General features: G+C 36.5%; 1 protein-coding gene across 1 annotated transcript in view; it reads right to left on the reverse strand.

The window, feature by feature from the left end:
• LOC123549191 (GPI ethanolamine phosphate transferase 1-like) overlaps positions 1–15,456 on the reverse strand; it is a 60,391-nt gene extending 44,935 nt beyond the window's left edge. The window contains exons 1-8 of the mRNA XM_053545603.1: positions 15,423–15,456; positions 14,151–14,377; positions 12,730–12,851; positions 10,547–10,645; positions 6,512–6,618; positions 6,020–6,144; positions 4,520–4,650; positions 1,771–1,890 (exon numbers count right to left, since the gene is read on the reverse strand). Coding sequence (XP_053401578.1) covers positions 1,771–1,890; positions 4,520–4,650; positions 6,020–6,144; positions 6,512–6,618; positions 10,547–10,645; positions 12,730–12,851; positions 14,151–14,377 — 931 coding nt within the window. The 5' untranslated portion in view covers positions 15,423–15,456. The remainder of the gene's footprint in view (positions 1–1,770; positions 1,891–4,519; positions 4,651–6,019; positions 6,145–6,511; positions 6,619–10,546; positions 10,646–12,729; positions 12,852–14,150; positions 14,378–15,422) is intronic.
• Positions 15,457–21,579: the final 6,123 nt, after the last annotated feature.

The raw sequence follows: 21,579 nt of genomic DNA on the forward strand, positions 1-21,579 counted from the left end.
AACGGCGACAACGTAATTTTCCAGTCTGGGTGCTTGTGCAATGGATACTCAAATGAGCAGTGTTTCACAGAATAAATAATTCAGTGTTTTAATGAATAACTGATAACTATTTTTCATTTTTCTCTGCTATCGTTTTTTATAACAAAATATGAACACATATTTGTAAAGCCTGGCAATAGAAAACTTAGCATTTCTGAACATTATTCTTAATTCTACATCAAAGTTCACAAATGCTTTGTTTTGAGTTTAGCACCTTTTCCAACAGTATTTCAGTTATTTAACACCAGCAGCCAATTGTATAAACAATGGTTAAAATATACCACGGTAAAACTATAACCGCGGTATATATGGTGGTTAGGTAACCACTGATTATTTTCTCTTGTATAAACCAGTTTAATAGCCCGGTAACCTAACCACGTAAAATATCAATTTAACCGCGGTAAATTTTCCAATAATGCACTGCGCACATAACCGGCCTTCCATACAGTTCTCTGAACAAGGCACTTTTATGATGTCATCAGTATAGTAATGATGTCATCAATACACGTGTGTACAGTACATATTGTGTTTTACCAATTTCAAGGTTATTAAACAGTGTAAACAACTGCATTAACTAGAGAGTATCTGTGCATTTAATTATAATATGGATTTTAAAAGTATCTTCGGAGTAATGTCTGTTTATAGTGACAGTAGGACTGTAAAAGGAAATGCTTCTTGAAATGTCTACAAACGTGTTTTGCTGAATGTGGATTATCAAGTAAGATGTTTGCTTCTTTATTTCACATACTGAATAAATGTGTATGTAATGTACTGTAGAGCTAGTGCGCAATGATCGTTGGGGTCGCAGTTCGTCTGGACATTGATACTGTGTTGATGTTTTCTACTAACAAATGCGGCCTCAATGCGGATTTAACATGGGTCTCGTCAATAGAACTGAATAGTGAATTACAGACGGGAGCCCTATAACGGCATAAAATCCACTCATGATTCGTCGTCGAATAAAATCTGTTGCCGTAGTGTCAGAGCTTGGTTCCGATGCGTCTGTCGTTCCAAAGTCGGTCCAAGAAGTCCAACAGGTCTGTCCATGTTTCAGCTAACACCTGAATACCTTTTGCATAATTTTATATCCGCCAAGTCCGTCAAATTTTGTCTGTAAATACGTCGAATTGTACGGCGGCCATGTTTGAGTGCTTACTTTGTGGTTACCAAGCTCCCGTAGGTGGGTTAAAATTAACCGTGGTTATATTGTGGTTACCACGAATGACGTTATTTATACAATCGCTTACCACGATGTTACCATGTTGGTTACTGGCATTTAGTGGTTACCGCGCAGTTAAATGTTTTATACAATTGGCTGCTGGTAGTAACCTAACCAGATTTCTTGGATTCCGTATTAGTGTTAACCTGTTCTCCTCCAGTAACTGCAACTTCCCCACAAGAATCACAGGTGAAGGACAAATGACTTGAGACACAATGTCTTTTATCAATCATCATAGAGAACATACGCCTTGCTCCAGGATAAAACTCACTAGTCACTACCCTTCAATCCATAGATCTGCATTTTCCCTACTGAACTAAGTGGGAAGACTCAGCTCAAATACAGTACAAAAACAGAATAGAATACTTAAATCTATAATTCTCCTTAATATCTGTCAGTTATTTCAACCTCAGAGTGAAACAGAGGGTGAGAGGTCCAGGGGGTCGGGGATCCTCTCATTTAGAACCCAACCCTCTCCCAAACTACCAGGCCCTTAATGAAATGCCTGTTACCTTGTGAAAACTTGTCCTTAAAATTGTTTGAGGAGTTGTCTATGACAGCCTTTCTGACACCAGCTCCCCAGGCAACAAGTGGGGTCAAGGTCTCACTGGGGTGACCTGCTCCATGTGAACCTGTTGTTTAGATTAAAGCTAAAAATCAACTACACAAATACAATGTTATATACAAAATTTGAAAGGTTTGCATCATGTCAAGGTCACTTGGGCCAATATCAAACTCTTTTTTATGGTGAAAATGACCTAGATTACAAGGGCAAATTTGAATTTACACCCACACCCAATCCAACAATTTTTCCTTGCAACTCAAATCCTATATTTTATACACCGTTCTGTAGGTACATAAAAATTCTCTCAAACAAAACGCATGTTCTAAATGGCAGTTCAGCTGGTTAGTGCATCCAGAGGAGGAAAGTACAAAAATCAATGGTAAATTGTTTGATGGTGCTAAGGCTGTCCTCTCATAAACAAGAGGGCCATGATGGCCCTATATATCGCTCACCGGAGTTGATCTGGCCTACTGACCTACTTTTTGACCCCACATGATCAAGAGTTGAACTTGACCTAAAGATCATCAAGACAAACATTCTGACTAAATTTCATAAAGATCTGGTTACAACTGTGGCCTCTAGAGTGTTCACCAGCTTTTCCTTTGATTTGACCAGTGACCTAGTTTTTGACCCCACATGACCCAAATTCGAACTTGACCTATAGATTATCACAACAAACATTCTGACTAATTCTCCTGAGTTTCAAACTTAAATTGTGGTCTCTAGAGTGTTGAAAAGATTTTCCTTTGATCTGGCCTAGTGACCTAGTTTTTGACCCCACATGACCCAGATTCAAACTTGACCTAGAAATGATTAAGACAAACATTCTGACCGAGTTTCATAATGATTGAGTCACAAATGTGGCCTCTAAAGTGTTCACAAGCTTTTCCTTTGATTTGACCAGGTGACCTAGTTTTTGACCCTACATGACCCAGATTCAAACCTGACCTAGAAATCATCAAGCCAAACTTTCTGACTAAGTTTCATCAATATTGGGTCACAACTGTGGCCTCTAGAGTGTTACAAGCTTTTCCTTTGATCTGACCAGGTGACCTAGTTTTTGACCCCACATGACCCAGGTTCAAACTGACCTAGAAATCATCAAGCCAAACTTTCTGACTAAGTTTCATAAAGACTGAGTGACACAAATGTGGCCTCAAGAGTGTTCACAAGCTTTTCCTTTGATTTGACCAGGTGACCTAGTTTTAAATCCAACATGACCCAGTTTCGAACTTGACCTAGAGATCATCAAGACTAACATTCTGAACAAGTTTCATAAAGATTGGGTCACAAATGTGGTCTCTAGAGTGTTCACAAGCTTTTCCATTGATCTGACCTACTGTCCTAGTTTTTGACCCAACATGCCCCAGATTCATACTTGACCTAGAGATCATTAATACTAACATTCTGATCAAGTTTCATAAAGATTGGGGCACAAATGTGGTCTCTAGAGTGTTCACAAGCTATTCCTTTGATCTGATTTACTGACCTAGTTTTTGACCCCACATGACCCAGTTTTGAACTTGACCTAGAGATCATCAAGACTAACATTCTGACCAAGTTTCATAAAGATTAGGTCACAAATCTGATCTCTAGAGTGTTCGCAAGCTTTTCCTTTGATTTGACCGGGTGACCTAGTTTTGGGTCACAAATGTGGTCTCTAGAGTGTTCACAAGCTTTTCCATTGATCTGACCTATTGTCCTAGTATTTGACCCCACATGACCCGGTTTCGAACTTGACGTAGAGATCATCAAGACTTACATTCTGACCAAGTTTCATAAAGACTGGGTCACAAATGTGGCCTCCAGAGTGTTCACAAGGCAAATGTTGACGCACGACGGAAGACACACGACTGATGACGCACGCCGGACGCCGGACAATGACCGGTCACAATAGCTCACCTTGAGCACTTTGTCACATCACCCTCAGTGTGTAAGAGTCAATTCAAGGTTATGACAGAAAAAAATCCCAATGTACAGAGAAACAGAATATTTCTGTGGGCATAGTAATAGTGTTTTTGGTGGGTGTGTGTTAGTGTGGAAATATTTAATGCACATGAACGTAGGACTTACTGGTATTTCCATATAACTTCGATCTGATGCTCTTACACACAAGGGCCTATACTGTATTTTCGAGATGACAGGCTTAACTACTCCAAATTACTGTTGATTTTTGTACTGCCACTGACTGGGTACACTGTTAAACTGCTATGTTTAGGTCATTTTTACCCCAAAAAAAATCTCATATTGGCTTGTGTGACCCATTTAATTGTTCCTTCCTTTTTAAATTTTGTGTATCCCATTACTGTAAAATCATCAATATTCGTGGGGGACTAATTTTTGTGAATTTCGTGGATGAGTCAATCCACGAAATTTAATCCCAACAAACAAGTAAAATTCCCATTCATTTTATGTTCAAAAGTTTAAATCCACAAATTCATATGATATCCCCACGAAATTGCTGTTTTGACCAAAACCACGAAATTTCATGCCCATGAAATGAAATGATTTTACAGTATTGATACTTCTACATTACTAATGAAGGTAATTACAGCATTTAACAGTGAACCATAAAGGACCTCTATGAAAACTATATTAAAATATTATATTGTATATTCATTTAATACTCTGCAAAACATTTTCTTCAAGTTTATAAAAAAAATCAACTTTATGAAAACATATATTACAAAGATTACCCCAATCAGTCATTCCATGATCTGATGACATAATGTAAGCTGTTTGGCCATCATTGTTATAGTACCTTTCTACCAGTTCAACCACTTCTTTTATACCAGCATCAACAAGACGAATATTGTCCAGATACTCACTGAAATTGGAACAAGACGAATATTGTCCAGATACTCACTGAAAATGGAACAAGACGAATATTGTCTAGATACTCACTGAAATTGGAACAAGACGAATATTGTCCAGATACTCACTGAAATTGGAACAAGATGAATATTGTCCAGATACTCACTGAAATTGATAACAGAATTGGGCATATGATTTATTGTTCGGTCCATATTTTCCATGACTGTCAGTTTCACCATTTGTTTTCATCTTTTTTTCTTCAAAATTTAGTTGCTTAAATCACCCTGTCAAATTTGAATTAAGCAAAGAAATATATGTAAGTATTGTAAATTATCCAAGATATGGAATGTTTTGTCCCCCTATAAATTTTTGAAAAAAAAAAAAGAAAAACCACAACAATTTTGCAAATTAAAAGCACTCAAAGGGGGATCCAAACCATGACTACATAGTCAATGAAATAGACTGACCAACAAAGAATGGCCCTCTGCCTATAACTGGTATTTGCTTAAAACATTGCCTTGTGCAGATAGTACTTATGCACAACCTATTACTGTCTTTGTGGGGGTTCTTAAGTCAAACAAACACAATTTAAGGTCATACGACTACTTTCTCCAGTTTCTGATAATGAAGAAAGACCATACATGCTCATCCTGGCATCATTTCACCTGTGTGCACCTGGGAAGACCCATTCAGGCATGTGTGTGCACCCGGGAAGACCCATTCAGGCATGTGTGTGCACCTGGAAACACCCATTCAGGCATGTGTGTGCACCTGGAAACACCCATTCAGGCATGTGTGTGCACCCGGAAACACCCATTCAGGCATGTGTGTGCACCCGGAAACACCCATTCAGGCATGTGTGTGCACCTGGAAACACCCATTCAGGCCCATTCAGGCATGTGTGTGCACCCGGGAAGACCCATTCAGGCATGTGTGTGCACCTGGAAACACCCATTCAGGCATGTGTGTGCACCCGGAAACACCCATTCAGGCATGTGTGTGTGCACCCGGAAACACCCATTCAGGCATGTGTGTGCATCTGGGAAGGCCTATTCAGGCATGTGTGTGCACCCGGAAACACCCATTCAGGCATGTGTGTGCACCCGGAAACACCCATTCAGGCATGTGTGTGCACCTGGAAACACCCATTCATGCATGTGTGTGCACCTGGAAACACCCATTCAAGCATGTGTGTGCACCTGGAAAGACCCATCCACATTCTGTAAGCCAGGTGGATTCTTCCTCTTATGAAAGAATTTTGCGCCCCAAGCGAAGTTTCAAACCCACAGCAGTGACTGACAAGTGATTGAAAGTCAGTGACCTTAACCATTTAGCCAAGAAGACCCCTCTCGATTTCTTTGAGACTAATAAATACAACATACCTGGAGTATGGTTTACTGGAGTGACCACAGGTATCTATGCCGAGAAGATGAAGGAAGAACACAATCTTATCCTGCTCTAATTTCTTCTTCAATTCAGCATCTGAATGACTGTCTTCAAAGAATTGCTGTAAAATGAAATACCTGTGACTGCTTAAAAATGCATACGAACACACACGTGTGAACACATGAATGCAGGTGAATGCACAAATAAACACACACATACACTCTTGTCTCTTTACCTATGTCTCTTTTAATCCATTAAACTTTGTCTCCCTTTTATACAAAAATGGCATATTTTAAACAAAGAATCAGTCTTCACGTTATTTCTAATATCAAAGCAATTAAAAGTCCTGCCTGACTCATGGACTATGAAGTACTAACACAGATGTCCTAAAAATTGCCAAATAATTATATCAAAATACATTTTGAAAGAATGAATGATAATTAAATACTAACTAATTTTTCAACAAATTTATGAGATGTTAATCATACCTTGACCTCATTAAAGACCCAGGTATCAAGCCTCGAATGATCTGATCCGCTGAAATCTTCAAACTCTGCAGGGTAACATTTTGTGAACACATGGTCTCCACTAGCACCTATAAAACAGTCCTAATTACATTCTTATATTCGTTTTTATGACAACAATTAAAATGGTGTGAACCGACACTCATCAACTTTTTAAAAAACGAATAGAACAGAACAGAACAGATTAGAACAGAAATAAACTGAACAGAATAGAATATATTTCCTTAACCAATTATGGGCAATTACTGGCATATAAATCAAATATAATTGCAACATACCAAAATTTCATAATGTAACAAAGGTTTCATTCTAAGATTGAGAGATAAATATATGTACATGCAATATCAATTTCAGCTGGGGTGACATCGACTCAATTTTTAGTTTAAGTAACATAATTAGAATTTCATGAAAACAAGAGCTGTCACTAATGGTGACAAATGCCCCCCGCAGTGCCTTGACCTTTGACCTGGTGACCTTGACCTTTAACCTGGTGACCCCAAAGTCAGTAGGGGTCGTGTACTCAATAAATACTATCAGCATGTGAAGTTTGAAGGTCCTGGGTGCAGTGGTTCGAGAGTAAAGTGCCTTCATGCAAAAAGTTAATGTTGTGACGAACGAACGAACTAACTAACGAATGGGCGGACAGTGGAAAACTAATATGCCTCCCTTCGGGGGCATAATAAAAATAGCCTCATTCTAAGAGCTACATGAAAGGACTTTAAGCTACTGCCATAAACTCAAGCAAATTGCTCAGTTGACAAATGGCACTGTGATTTTCTATTATTAAAACAGTTTCAAAGTTAAATCTGCCACATGATCAACTGAAAACTTTTTTTCTATTGATGGTGGACTATTTTTCTCCATTGTAAAACTGTATGAGTATTAGGAATCATAGCTCATTTGGATATCTTTATCGCAAGATGTACTTTTTAAAACAGATAACCCCCACCCTCACCTAAATAACTAATCTTTGAACTAAATAAAACTATTACCATATAATCATAGGTAAAGATTTGTAGATAAGACAGTGAGTACTGTGAAATCATCGATTTTTGTGAGGGACTATTTTTTGTTGATTTCCTGTTTATATTAATCCATGAAAGTTAATCCCAATAACAACAACAACAAACAAGAGCACCGCCTTGCGGGTGCTGACGCTCATCTGATTTTTTTTGTATAATAGAAATATTGTCCTACCCATGATTTTCTAAGTCTAAAAAGGGCCATCATTCTTGCAAAAAGCAGGATAGAGTTATGTTTCTTGATGTACAGTGTCCACTTATGATGGTGAAAAACTGTTGCAAGTTTTAAAGCAATAGCTTTGATAGTTTATGAGAAAAGTTGACTTAAACATAATACTCAACCAAGAAAATGGTTTTCTAAGTCCAAAAGGGGCAATAATTATTGCAAAAAGCAGGATGGAGTTATGTTGCTTGCTGTACAGGGTCAGCTTATGATTGTGAACAAGTGTTGCAAGTTTCAAAGCAATAGCTTTGATAGTTTAAGAGAAAAAGTTGACCTAAACATAAAACTTAACCAAGAAATCTGATATTTTCTAAGTCCAAAAGGGGCCATAAATCTTGCAAAAAGCAGGATGGAGTTATGTTTCTTGCTGTACAGGGTCAGCTTATGATGGTGAACAAGTGTTGCAAGTTTTAAAGCAATAGCTTTGATAGTTTAGGATAAAAGCTGACCTAAACATAAAACTTAACCAAGAAAACTGATTTTCTAAGTCCAAAAGGGGCAATAATTCTTGCAAAAAGCAAGATGGAGTTATGTTTCTTGATGTACAGGGTCTGCTTATGATGGTGAACAAGTATTCCAAGTTTCAAAGCAATAGCTTTGATAGTTTAGGAGAAAAGTTGACCAAAACATAAAACTTAACCAAGAAATCTGATATTTTCTAAGTACAAAAGGGGCCATAAATCTTGCAAAAAGCAAGATGGAGTTATGTTTCTTGCTATACAGGGTCAGCTTATGATGGTGAACAAGTATTCCAAGTTTCAAAGCAATAGCTTTGATAGTTTAGGAGAAAAGCTGACCTAAACATAAAACTTAACCAGGCAACGCCGATGCAGACGCCGACGCCGACAACCGCTCAAGTGATGACAATAACTCATCATTTTTTTTTCAAAAAATCAGATGAGCTAAAAATCCATTCATTTTATCTTCAAAAGTTGAAACATATAAATTCCTATCCCTAGGAAATAGCCATTCTGGCAAAAAAAACAAGCAACAGGGTCATGATGACCCTGGATCGTTCACCTGAGTAATATGAGCTACATGTTTCAAATGTCAAACTGATGATAAAATATTAAGAAAGTCAGTAGGTCATATTCATGGTCAATGAAATTCAGTTTTACGATTTGTGTGCAAAACTGTGTATGTCATCCAAATTTCAAAGCTGTATCTTAAAAAACAAGGAAGTAGGTCAGTAGGTCAAGGTCACAGTCAAGTGACATCATATTACTTGGGGTCATCAGGTAATTACAACTGAACAGTCTTGGAAATAGGATCAGATGATTTTTTAAGTATTTTTCCTATATAACTCACATAATAACTAAGTGACCCCAGGGCGGGGCCTCTTTTAACCCCAGGGGCATAATTTGAATAATTTTGGTAGAGGACTACTAGACAATGCATCATACCAAATATGAAAAGCCTATGTCGTATGGTTTCAGACAAGAAGATTTTTAAAGCTTTTTCCTATATAAGTCTATATAAAACATGGGACCCCCAGGGCAAGGCCTCTTTTCACCCAAGGCAAACAATTTGAACAATTTTAGTTGAGGACCATAAGACAATGCTACAAACCAAATATCAAAGGTCTAAGTGTTGTAGTTTCAGACAAGAAGATTTTTAAACTTTTCTTCCTATATAAGTCTATGTAAAACTTGGGACCCCCGGTGCGGGGCCACATTTGACCCTTGGGGACTACTTTGAACAATCTTGGTAGATGACCACTAGATGATGCTACATACCAAATATCAAAGCCCTAGGCCATGTGGTTTTGTATAAGAAGATTTTCAAAGTTTTCCCTATATAAATCATATGTCTATATAAACCATGTGACCCCCAGGGCGGGGCCATATTTGACCCTAGGGGGATATTTTTGAACAATCTTGGTAGAGGACCACTAGATGATGCTACATACTAAATATCAAAGCCCTAGGCCATGTGGTTTTGTACAAGAACATTTTCAAAGTTTTCCCAATATAAGTCTATATAAACCATGTGACCCCCGGGGTGGGGCCATATTTGACCCTAGGGGGATAATTTGAATAATTTTGGTAGAGGACCACTAGATGATGCTACACACCAGATATCAAAGCCCTAGGCCCTGTGTTTTGGACAAGAAGATTTTTAAAGATTTTCCTTTCGGTTGCCATGGCAACCAGAGTTCTGCATGGAATTCAATTCTTTGAATAATTTTAAAAGGGGGCCATCCAAGGATCATTCCTGTGAAGTTTGGTGTAATTCTGCCCAGTGGTTTTCAAGAAGAAGATTTTTTTAGAAATTGTTGACAGACGACGGACAACGCACTATACACGACTGACATCAAGCGGTCACAATAGCCCACTTCATGACAGGTGAGCTAAAAAAAGCACAAAATTTTTATACCCACAAAATACAATGATTTAATAGTCAGTAATCCCTACATATTTTAGCCAAAGCATACTGGACACCAGCTAAAATTTCAATGTCAATTTAATGTGAACAACACTTATTTATGTTGTGGTTTAAAACTGAGTGAAACAAGGAAATATTAATCATTTCAATGTTACAGTAGCATATTACCGAGTGGGTCATATAAAACCCCTCTCTCTCTCAATCTTTTTATTTTTGTCTATTTTTTTGGCGATGCCTATACAGGATAATTTTAAGACCTACATGTACTTAATGTAAAACTTCTAAAAATCCATTGTGCAAATTCTATCTGTGACCTCTTATCTTATCTTTAAATAACAGTTAGATCACAAAACCAAATAGATAATATACCTTTAGCAAACATAGGCAGTATATCAGGACTTCCCCACGACCAGGTGTTTGTAGTCTCGTTAAATACGGAGTCAAATTCCACAGGGTTCTCCTTCCAGCCTGCAGAAACAAATAATTTATATTGTTAATATTGTAAAAACATTAACACAGGGATTATATTCAGAAAACAATAAAACAAATGAGCTGCGTCATGAGAAAACCAACTTAGTGGGTGCCAACATTTATCTGTAGGAGCTTGACAGATAGAACTACCCGCCTTACAGCAATAAATAACACCAGTGAACAATGTTTCAAGGCTCTTAAAAGTGCAATATTGGTGGACCTACAAAAAAATGTACATTTGTACTCACCAAATACTTATTTTTTAAGTAAAAATGGGCTGAGACTCTTACAGAAGGCAAGCAAAGGTTATGGTTAATACATGTGTTCTATCACTAAACAAGATGGTCATGATGGCCCTGGATCACTCAGCTGAGTAATATGAGCTACAAGTTTCAAATGTCAAACTGATGCTAAAATATTAAGAAAGTAGGTCAGTAGGTCACATTTATGGTCACTGAAGTCAGTTTAAGATCAGTGTGCAAAACTGTATTTGTCATCCAAATTTCAATTAAGGCTCTATCTTAAAAAACAAAAAAGTAGGTCAGTAGGTCAAGGCCAAGTGACCCCTTATTATTTGGGGTCATCTGGTAATTATAATAAAACAGTCTAGTAAATATGATCAGAAAATTTTTGAAGTATTTTTTCCTATATAACTCAGGGCCTCTTTCACCCCAGGGGCATAACTTGTCAGAGAACCACTAGGCAATGCCAGTAGCTACATACCAATTATCAAAGGCCTAGGCCTTGAACTTTCAGAAAAGAAGATTTAAAAAAAAAGTCCTATATTAGTCTATGTAAAACTTGGGACCCCCTGGGTGGGGCCACTTTTCACCCCAGGGTAATAATTTGAATAATCTTGGTAAAGGACCATAAGGCAATGCTACATACTAAATATCAAGGGCCTAGGTCTTGTGGTTTCAGACAAGAAGGTTTTTAAAGAGTTTTTTTTCCTATATAAGTCTATGTAAAATTAGGACTGCTGGGGCGGGGCCTCTTTTCACCCCAGGGTAATAATTTGAACATTCTTGGCAGAGGACCATAGGCAATGCTACATACCAAATATCAAAGGGCTAAGTCTTGTGGTTTAAGACAAGAAGATTTTTAAAGTTTTTCCCTATATAAACCATGTGACCCCCAGGGCAGGGCCATACTTGACCCTAGGGGGATAATTTGAACAATCTTGATAGAGGACCTCTAGATGATGTTACATACCAAATATCAAAACCCTAGGACCCCTGGTTTTGGACAAGAAGATTTTCAAAGTTTTCCCTATATAAGTCTATGTAAATCATGTGACCCCCAGGGTGGGGTCATATTTGATGATGATCCTAGGGGGATAATTTGAACAATGTTGGTATAGCTAAAAACAGGAAGTTTTTTAACAATCAAGTGTTAGTCCATGACAATTAATTATGAAAGTAGCTCTAGTGTTCTATCACTAAAAAACAGGAAGTTTTTTAACAATTAAGTGTTAGTCCATGACAATGAATTGTGAAGTAGCTCTACATACACACTTAATTAATATATTTACTAAAGTAAAATGCATTTGACGAGGAGTTTCCACATTTGAAGTAAACATCAACAGATAAAATATTTATGAGAAAGATAGGCATTTGATATATTTAATGCAAACTACTATATTCTGAAATCTACCAAGAAAGAAAGTCAAAATTGCAATTTTGTAACTTTATGGTGTCCAAAATGGCTGAAATTCACACTGGAAAATACTGCATCCAAATTATTTTTGACAACAAATTAAGAAATAATTAAGGTTTTTTGAAAATATAAAAAGTTCCTATTATCATCCTCCAGTTTCTTTAAAAAGCTGTGTAGCAAAAATGATACTTTCTTATATTTAAAAAGAAATTAAGGAAAAGCCTTGTCATAGAAAACATGGATCAAATAGCCTTCAAAGTACATTGTATCTGAAATTGTTGGAGAAAATGCTTGTGGTCACTGACCATGTCACGGGAATGCCATATTTTAAGTCTGATCTAAAAATACAAGTTTGAAGTGGTACTGTGCAAGTCAGTAACTATTTTTTTATTCTATGGGCCGAGAATAGCCTTTGTGTTGTGTACCTTTAGCCACTGCACTGACATCTTCATAGAATCCAGCAATAAGTGCTACATGACCTGGTCTCGATTCTGTAGGAACACGAGTGTGGGACACACCCCATGCTCCAGTCTGTTCAATAACACTCCTGAAATATAATAAAAAGCTCAAAGGTTATACAGAGGAGTATAAAAACCAGTAATCTGACTGACATATCCTTTGCACAATCTTGAAATTTAACAAATGAGTTGGCTGCAAAATCGATAATGTTTATTATGGCCTGGTCCTATAGGTCAATTTTTGGCCTGGCTAGGCCAAATTTTGCCAAAAATCAGCATATCCATATTCCATCAGACCTACTCCAAAGGAAGTGTCTAGGGGTACGGATCCATACCTCTAGAATTTGATTCTAGAGGTCTAGACAAGCCTGTTAGGGGATTTCTAGGGGTACGGACCTCTTTTTTTCTAGAGATCTATGGGCATTTACATCTTAAATTTTGTTGAAAATTAAATAACAAATAAGACTTAACCAGTGTTCACTTAAAAGTTGGATCTGATTGGTTTACAGATAACAGCATTCACATGATTGTTTACCTTTTTTCAAAACCTAAATAACCGAGGAACTCCAAATGAATACACTGTTCCATGCCGATTAGTTTATTGTAAAATAAACTGTTGATAACACATTAATGAGTGAATCTAAACCCTTGAATGAATTATATTTGAAATTCATAAAAGAGAAAAATAAACAGAAAAACATAAATACGATAACTTAATAGTTAATTATTATTAATAAATAGTTTTTTTCACAACAACATTTAACATTATTTTGTTTAAACTTTAATCTTTTTTTTCTGCGTGATTTATTTGGTGTTCCTCGGTCATTTACATTTCGGAGGAAAATGTAACCAATCGGGTGAACGTTGGTATCTGTAAACCATTTAGAATCAAGCTTAATGTGAATACTGATGAAGTCTTATTTGTTATTTCATTTTCAACAAAATTTGAAATGCAAATAACCCTTAATCACTAGAAAAACGGAGGTCCGTACCCTTAGAAAACCCCTAACAGGCTTGTCTAGAGGTACGAATCCTAGAATCAGATTCTAGAGGTACAGATCCGTACCCCTAGACACTTTCTACTCCAAAATGTGAAATTTAAATGGCAGATGTCTTTTTATTTACTGAATGGGAAAATAAACAAGGTCTAAATGCCACTCTCCTGAAGTCCCTAATGTCAGTTTCTTTCCTTTTGACAATTGCCTACTTTGGCCTCTCCTGGTCTGACCTAGTCAAAAATTGAGCTCATCAAGCCTGGCCAAGCTAGAGATCAGAACATGCCTAACCATAGTAACTAGTAAGCAGGGACGTACATGTTTAACAAAGCAGCAACATGTCTTTATCTTTGTTCAATTTAATCAACTTCAAATATTTACAAACAAGCTCACCTTAAGAATGGTATTCTTGTCTGACCGTTTTTATCCAGCTCAAACATTTTGTCGGCCCTCAAACCATCTGCAGAGAAGAGTACAAGACGTCTCGCAGGAGGCACTGATAGGGAGGACTGCGGCGTCATACCATGTACAATTGGCGATGTGAAGTAAATGTCAAAGATTGAGTAAAAGAACACTGTGTGTATCAACAGACCAACGATCATCAACTGCCATGTCTGCATCTGAAATATTTCATAAAACATGATAGGGAACCGTGAGTCCTGTACCTATTAAAATTTGTTTGAAAAATGAAAGAACACCTTTACTTCTACTTCTGTTTTAGTCCAAATAATTTGACGTCAAAAGTGATTCTGAGATATTTTCGTGATAGGTCATAATCCCTCTCTTTACGTCAAAACCAATAACGACCTTTTCTGTGGTGAAATTAGATTTAGGTACACAATCAGGCAATATATTTACACGATGAAATCGTAAAACAAAATAAAACTGAATCATTTTATGGTTTAAACACAAGAGTAAAACACGTTAATAAAGCGTAAACACTATATGTTTCAGTTCGGTTACCTCACTGTATCTACAAGTCCGCCACTACGGTCATGCTGACAGTGCGGTTGGTCGTTATCGATCACATGACATGAATTGGAGCCATGTAAAATTTGTGTAAACTTTAGAACGTGTTGTTTAAAACAGTGACAAACTTGTGTTTTGCCATTTATTCACATAAACATCAATTGAATGGAAGGAAAAATTGGATAATCTTAAAATTTCACTAATATTTTTGTTTTTTTAATAGTTAAAATGCGATTTAAAAATCGCCGCCTCGCTGCCCAGAAATCATAGCGGAAGGCTCAACACAGAAAAGGTACTTTCTATGTTGTACGTGGAGGAGAGATACTGACCTATGCAAAAGTTATCACAATATCGTGGCTCACGTACAATTAGTTGGACTAATTCTGTTGCTGTGTAAAATCTCATCATACTCATAGTGAATAAGTGATTAGCCTAACTATATGTGGAACCTGTGATCTTCTAGACTGGCAAAACATACTTCTGAAGAGTCTCCAACGTATCTGTTTTATGTTGATTTTTGTTGTTTTTTGTGACAGGTATTGTGACTACTGCAAATTATTTATGTTGTTAAAAGTAAAACTATGATGACATTACCAAGATGAAACTCATATTATAAGTGTTCAACACTTTTTATTTATCTGAATCTCTTGAACATAATTATACATACTTTTGAAGAATTTAGCAAAAAAAAAAAACTTTCGGTTCCAATCGTCGATTAGAGTCACCTCCCTTGGCCGGCTACTCGTGTAAAAGCTGTCCGTTCCGTACCTACGCTATTGAAATACTGATTCAATATGTGTATCATTGTTCTCATCACATGCATATTATTTGCCCTGATGTAGAAATAAAACTTGAAAACTTGAAACTTGAAACTTGAAAATGCAGATCAGTCACTGCTATTGTCTTTTTTTTTTAATCTGCACCTTTTGCGCCTCACCATGACCTTGTACAGTCACATTGTACGACAATGCTCCAGAGAGGGCAATGTACAAAAACGGAAGAAGAAGAAGAAGAAGAAGAAGTGACCCTGTCACACACCCCAAAATTGAGAAATTACCATTAAACACGATTCTTTCAGTAAGACAGCATTTCAGACAAAAATATCAATATAATCGATCAAAGAACTATATAGCTCTTTGAATCGATATAGCATTTTTTTTACAATTTTTCTTCAAACAAATCTATTCCCTCTGTTGAATGGCATTTAGAAGCACATGTCCACTGATACCTACGATTCTAAAGATACCATTTAGAAGTCACGCATTCAGCAAGACAATTGTAAAACATTCCAAAGGAGTTCATAAAAAGCATTGTATTGCTTAATTTTGACTGCAGACATTACCTTTCATCCAATCAGCTTACATATCTCATTGACTCTAACGGGTTCCTCTACACTTTTTTAAAAGCATTGTATTGCTTAATTTTGACTGCAGACGTTACTTTTTCATCCAGTCAGCTTACACATGTCAATAACTCTAACGGGGTCTTCTTGTAATTGCCTTGATATCATACTATTGTCCAGTCCCACTTTGGCAGAAGAGTGAAAGTTATTCCTGGTTTTAGTGACCATTGCATACCATTTGTTGACCTTTTATCATCAGCAAGAATTAATCAAAAAAGTAAGCACAAAATTTTACGATCTGATAAAGCAAATTGGTCAGAAATTCAAAAAAGTTTAGTTAACTTTGCCCTCTAAACTTGGGTGTCCAAGAATTGTGGCATAGCTTTAAACAAAAATTAGATGAGCTAGTATCAAGTCATGTACCGAGCAAAATTGTCTCAGGTAGATATCATCTTCCATGGTTGAACTCTGAAATTAAAAAAACTAATGAAAAACGTGGCAGACTTTATAGTAAAATCAAGAAAAATAAAAATGTCTCGTTGTTTTATAAACTAAAAAATATTAAAACTCTTATCCAAAAGAAAACACGTAATTCATACTGGGACTACATAAATAATACTGTTTGTAGCTCAGAAGAACATAAACATGGCACAACTAAACGTTTCTGGGGTTTTGTTAAAAGTTTGAAAAATGACTCTTGTGGTGTTGCTCCTCTGAGAGAAAATGGTGTCTTGAATCTAGTGCCAAGGATAAGTCAGGGGCTCTGCACATTCCTGGATCAAAGCTTTCCTAGGACATAGAACACAAAGGGTAGTGATAGATTGGGCAACATCTGGCTTGGCTCCTGTTATATCAGGCGTCCCCCAGGGGTCCGTCCTGGGACCTCTACTATTCCTGCTCTACATAAATGACCTACCGGGTTCTGTATCTTCCAATGTGCGTCTTTTTGCAGATGACTGTGTTATCTACAGAACAATTAAGTCACAGGCAGACTCAGCTCAGCTGCAACAGGACCTTAACAGTCTGTCATTATGGGAGCAGAAATGGAAAATGTCATTTAACGTGAGCAAATGTCATATCATACATGTTTCTAGATCCAGAAAACCAGTAAATATTGTCCATACCTTACACGAACAGCCTCTGTCTGTTGTTAGTCAAGCTACTTACCTAGGTGTAGAAGTAACATCTAACTTATCTTGGTCCCTTCATATAAACAAAATATCTAGTAAAGCATGTCAAAGTCTTGGTTTCTTAAAACGTAATATACATTCTGCTAAGAGTAGTACCAAAACATCTGCCTATAACACCATTGTTTGACCAACTTTAGAGTATAGTTCCAGTGTTTGGGATCCTTACCATCAGAAGGATATAGATAAATTAGAAAATATTCAGAGGCAAGCTGCGAGATTTGTAGTAAATAATTATAGCAAGACCCCGGGCACAGTCACAAATATCCTAACAAGTTTAAGTTGGAATTCCCTCCAATCCAGAAGGAAATATAGTAGATAAAATGGTTCATAATCATGTTGATGTCGATCCTAAACAATATCTCGCTCAAATTACTAGACAATCTAGACATTACCATCACTTAGCTCTGCAAATACCTTCTACTACAAGTACTCATTCTTCTCCAGAACTGTGGTAGAGTGGAACGTCTTACCATCTCATGTAGTCAGTGCTAAAATTATCTTCGGATTTAAATCAGCACTGGCTGTATCGATGTTCCAACCATAATTACTATATATACTTGCTTTTATCCTGTTTTTAACCCTACTAATATTTCTCTTTTCCTGCACAACAGCTTATGTATGCACATGTTTTACACTTAGGGCTATAAGGTGTTAGGTTTTTGCACCTTTTTTATCACCAACTGTCAGGGAGTACTAGGTGGACTGAGTAGCTTGGGAAACCTGATAGTCTTTCACTTTTTAACCCCCCACGCATGGCCAAAATGTATCAGCAAATGAACGAAGCCATTATCGTAAAAGGAAAGGAAAGTGTTCCTCTACACATTTTTAAGAGCACTGTATTGTTTAATTTTGACTGCAGACGTTACCTTTTCATCCAATCAGCCTACATATCTCATTGACTCTAACGGGTTCCTCTACACTTTTTTCAGCCAATCCAAAGCGTTTTATTATTACAACCTCTTTCCTAGTAGCTTAGCTTTTGCACACAACTTGTAACAAGTCAAATATTGTTATTAAATGACGGTTATGAATTGGCTGAAGAAAAACGTGTATGGAAACCCATAAGATTCAACGAGACATCAGCTGATTGGTTCAAATGTGTTGCATTTGATCACGAAAATATCTTTGAAATCTTGAATTGTAATGTTTACTGCTATGTAATTGGAAGTATGTAAACGTTGCCTGGCTAAATATTTGATTCTGAAATTTGAAATTTAGTAAAGTTAGTACTAGTGAGAATTTCATCGCTATAAATTCCATGCACAATATTGAGTGTAGTTAGCTTTGAATGGAAAAAGAAAAATTGACCTGCTATGCCCATATTAAAAAGGTATGTTTTTTGTCTGAAAAGCTATTTGATAGGGGGAATGACACCTCATGTCAATGAATGTTTCTTCAGAGACATTTGTTACAAAGTACGCATATGGGAAAATCAATAGCAGATGTTGACCTTACAGTCTTCGTTATACTTCATACCGTATTAAAAATAGTGGCATCTATATGCTTCTGGAATACTAAACAAGAATAAAACAGTTACTCATAAACAATCAACACATTTACGGCACACTGAAGTCAGATACATCTTCAAACGTTTATATGGAAACTACCTCAATAGCTTAGTAGCAGAAATATCCATCTTTCAAAAATAACTCAAATAAATCCTTAAAAAGCTTTTAGTCCTCACGGTTACATCTATGCATGTCAAAATCTTGAAAGCACGCAAAGAAAATATATCACCAGTTCTTACTATAATTGCTGAAGACAATTTTATTTAAAGTCTGGTGTCTTCAAAGAACTGACAATTTCAGCTCGATCTGATTTCCCTGTGTACTTTACGATAGGGGATGTATCAGGTAACACGAGCCTATTTTCCATATTTGAATATGACTAAATTTTTAGTTATGTGTGAAGATACTATATAACTTGTGCTGTAATTTCTGTGAGTTTTTTTTTTTTTGACACAAATTGATCGTTGAAATGATCCATAGTTGTTCGCCAGATGTCCATGTGATAAAACGGCATTTGAAATTGCGAATATGATATTCCCTTGCTCAAGTGTTTTACACTAGGTATAAATATGCGTTGGATATTTTGCTTCTCATGAAGGAAAATCTTTTGTGGATTGTATCTTGTCCAACACACGAAAATCTATTTTGCTGATAAGTTTTCCGTGTTCATAGAAATCATTCATTACAATAAAACACTATAAAGGAATATCTTTTACAAGACCACGGAATACTGTTATAGGCCACATAAGAAAATGAACGGCCGCCCTGAAACGTTTTGGTCAATTTTCAGATTTTATTGCTGTTTGTTCCAGAAAAATTGTGGTGTCAAGTTTTGTTTTGAGCGTTATTTTCATTACGTCATTAGTTTTTTCTCAGTAATACAACCAACTCATTTTTACGTAAAATTTCAACAGAAAATTTAATGATGGTTTTATCAATCTTCTGTAAATTTTCATCAGTTGCATCAGACGTGCAATTCATCAAAGTATAAACTTGGGTCATTTGATAATTTTCAACCAGTCAAATGTGTTTTATCAAATTTTGGAATAACTGGTTATATGTTGTGTTAGTTGAATTCTTTAGTTTTTCAGCTTGAACATTTCGGCTTGGGTGGTTCCAATACTCCCGTTTTCATAGCTTTGAATATTGTATAATTACCCCTGGGATATGGTGTTTGATTTTTAATTTTACCTTTTAGCAGTTTCTGTGATATGCAGGCTGCGTAACCTCAGATCCCCTTTCTAAATTCTAGTTTGTTTAGTTCTGCCCATTGTTTTCTCGTTTTTTTTTAGGAAATGGCCCACTTTTTAAATTGGTGACCATACGTCGCTTTTCATGGAATTGCACACTAGTGTATCATTAAAGGTTCAATGTGCACGGCCATATCAACATATCTGTGGATGTCTCTAAATTGTTTTTGGTACTTGTAGCATGTGTAAATGTTGAGTTCTGCTCAACCCGGGGCTAGAGGGCATGGATGGTAGTATGCATTTCCACTAACGTCCATGAACAAGCTCAATCAAATCATGCAACATTTTCATTTTTTTGTCGTGTTGAGCGACCTGTAAAGTTTCTACTTTTTCTATTTTAATATCAGCTACATGTTTCATTTTTATCACTCTACTTATTGTTATACCACTTTTAAAATGATACAATCCTCAGGCAAAAGTTGTCGTTCTTTGTGATATAAGGTATAACCATGTTCTAGAGAATTCATTGATTTTAATAAACAAACTTGCCTGACACGGAATTCAGTTTGTCAGATAATGCTTGATATTTTGAAGAACTAAGACATTAAGATTTTTTATGTTTTTTGTTCTGTCTTTGAAAATTATGATACCTTATAATATACAGTACAATTTGAATTTAGAGAGCTCCAAAGGGAAGGGTCTCCGAACACAGATGGTCTCTGTATACAATATGATGTGTTCTTTCAAAACACAAACAGAGACGAAGAAGCGGTCTCTCACTGTAAGTGGTTTCTTAAATGACGTTACAATGGTGCTACCTGTCAAAGGTCAATCTGAGGAAATAAGGTATCAACCTATCATTTCTGGAACCTGGCAAACGGACGACAACTTACCTTCAGAGAACCTTGCAACTTAGAGACAATGATGCTTTGTGAAGACTCATCCGCCGCGAAAGAAAATATCCGCATAGTCTCGGATGTTTCCATTCTCTAGAACACATATTAAAATTCTTTAATCATTAATTTCTCCGACCTGCTTTCTCATGCAGCTGCTGACGCACTAATTTCCCATGCCGGCATCCTAGAAAAATCCTAGCATCCTAGGCTACTTACGTAGACTTCATGGCGCATTTTTCTAATTCATCAACAATTTAACATTTCCTATCAGAATTTGTAATAGGTTTCAACTTGATAATCATTTCCAAACGACATTCTTGCATAAAAACTTATTTTTTCTCTTAGTAACGGGAGGAAAATCGTGTACTATCAAGGCAATGCATGTGCTGTTAAAACACGTCCTTAATTGTTCAAAAGTCGTGTGTTAACAAGGCGATTCCTGTGCTGATAATACACGCTTTTTATTCAATCAAATGCAATACCAAGGCCGAATATTTGTGCAGATGAATACCTGTTATCTTTGTTTTGTTTCTTCTAAGAATAATGTTGCAATCCAATCCATAATAAGTCTTGCTGTATTTGTAACCAACTCCAAACACAATGTCACGGCCCAGGTGCTTACTCGCTTACTCCCTCTGTTTACTTACGACGTATTACCACCCGAGTGTATAAAAATGGTTTTAAAACACGGGTTTGCTATAAATTATTTCTATTCTAATATGCCCTT

Source organism: Mercenaria mercenaria, chromosome 6, assembly GCF_021730395.1.
Source record: "Mercenaria mercenaria strain notata chromosome 6, MADL_Memer_1, whole genome shotgun sequence".
NCBI classification, from domain to species: domain Eukaryota; kingdom Metazoa; phylum Mollusca; class Bivalvia; order Venerida; family Veneridae; genus Mercenaria; species Mercenaria mercenaria.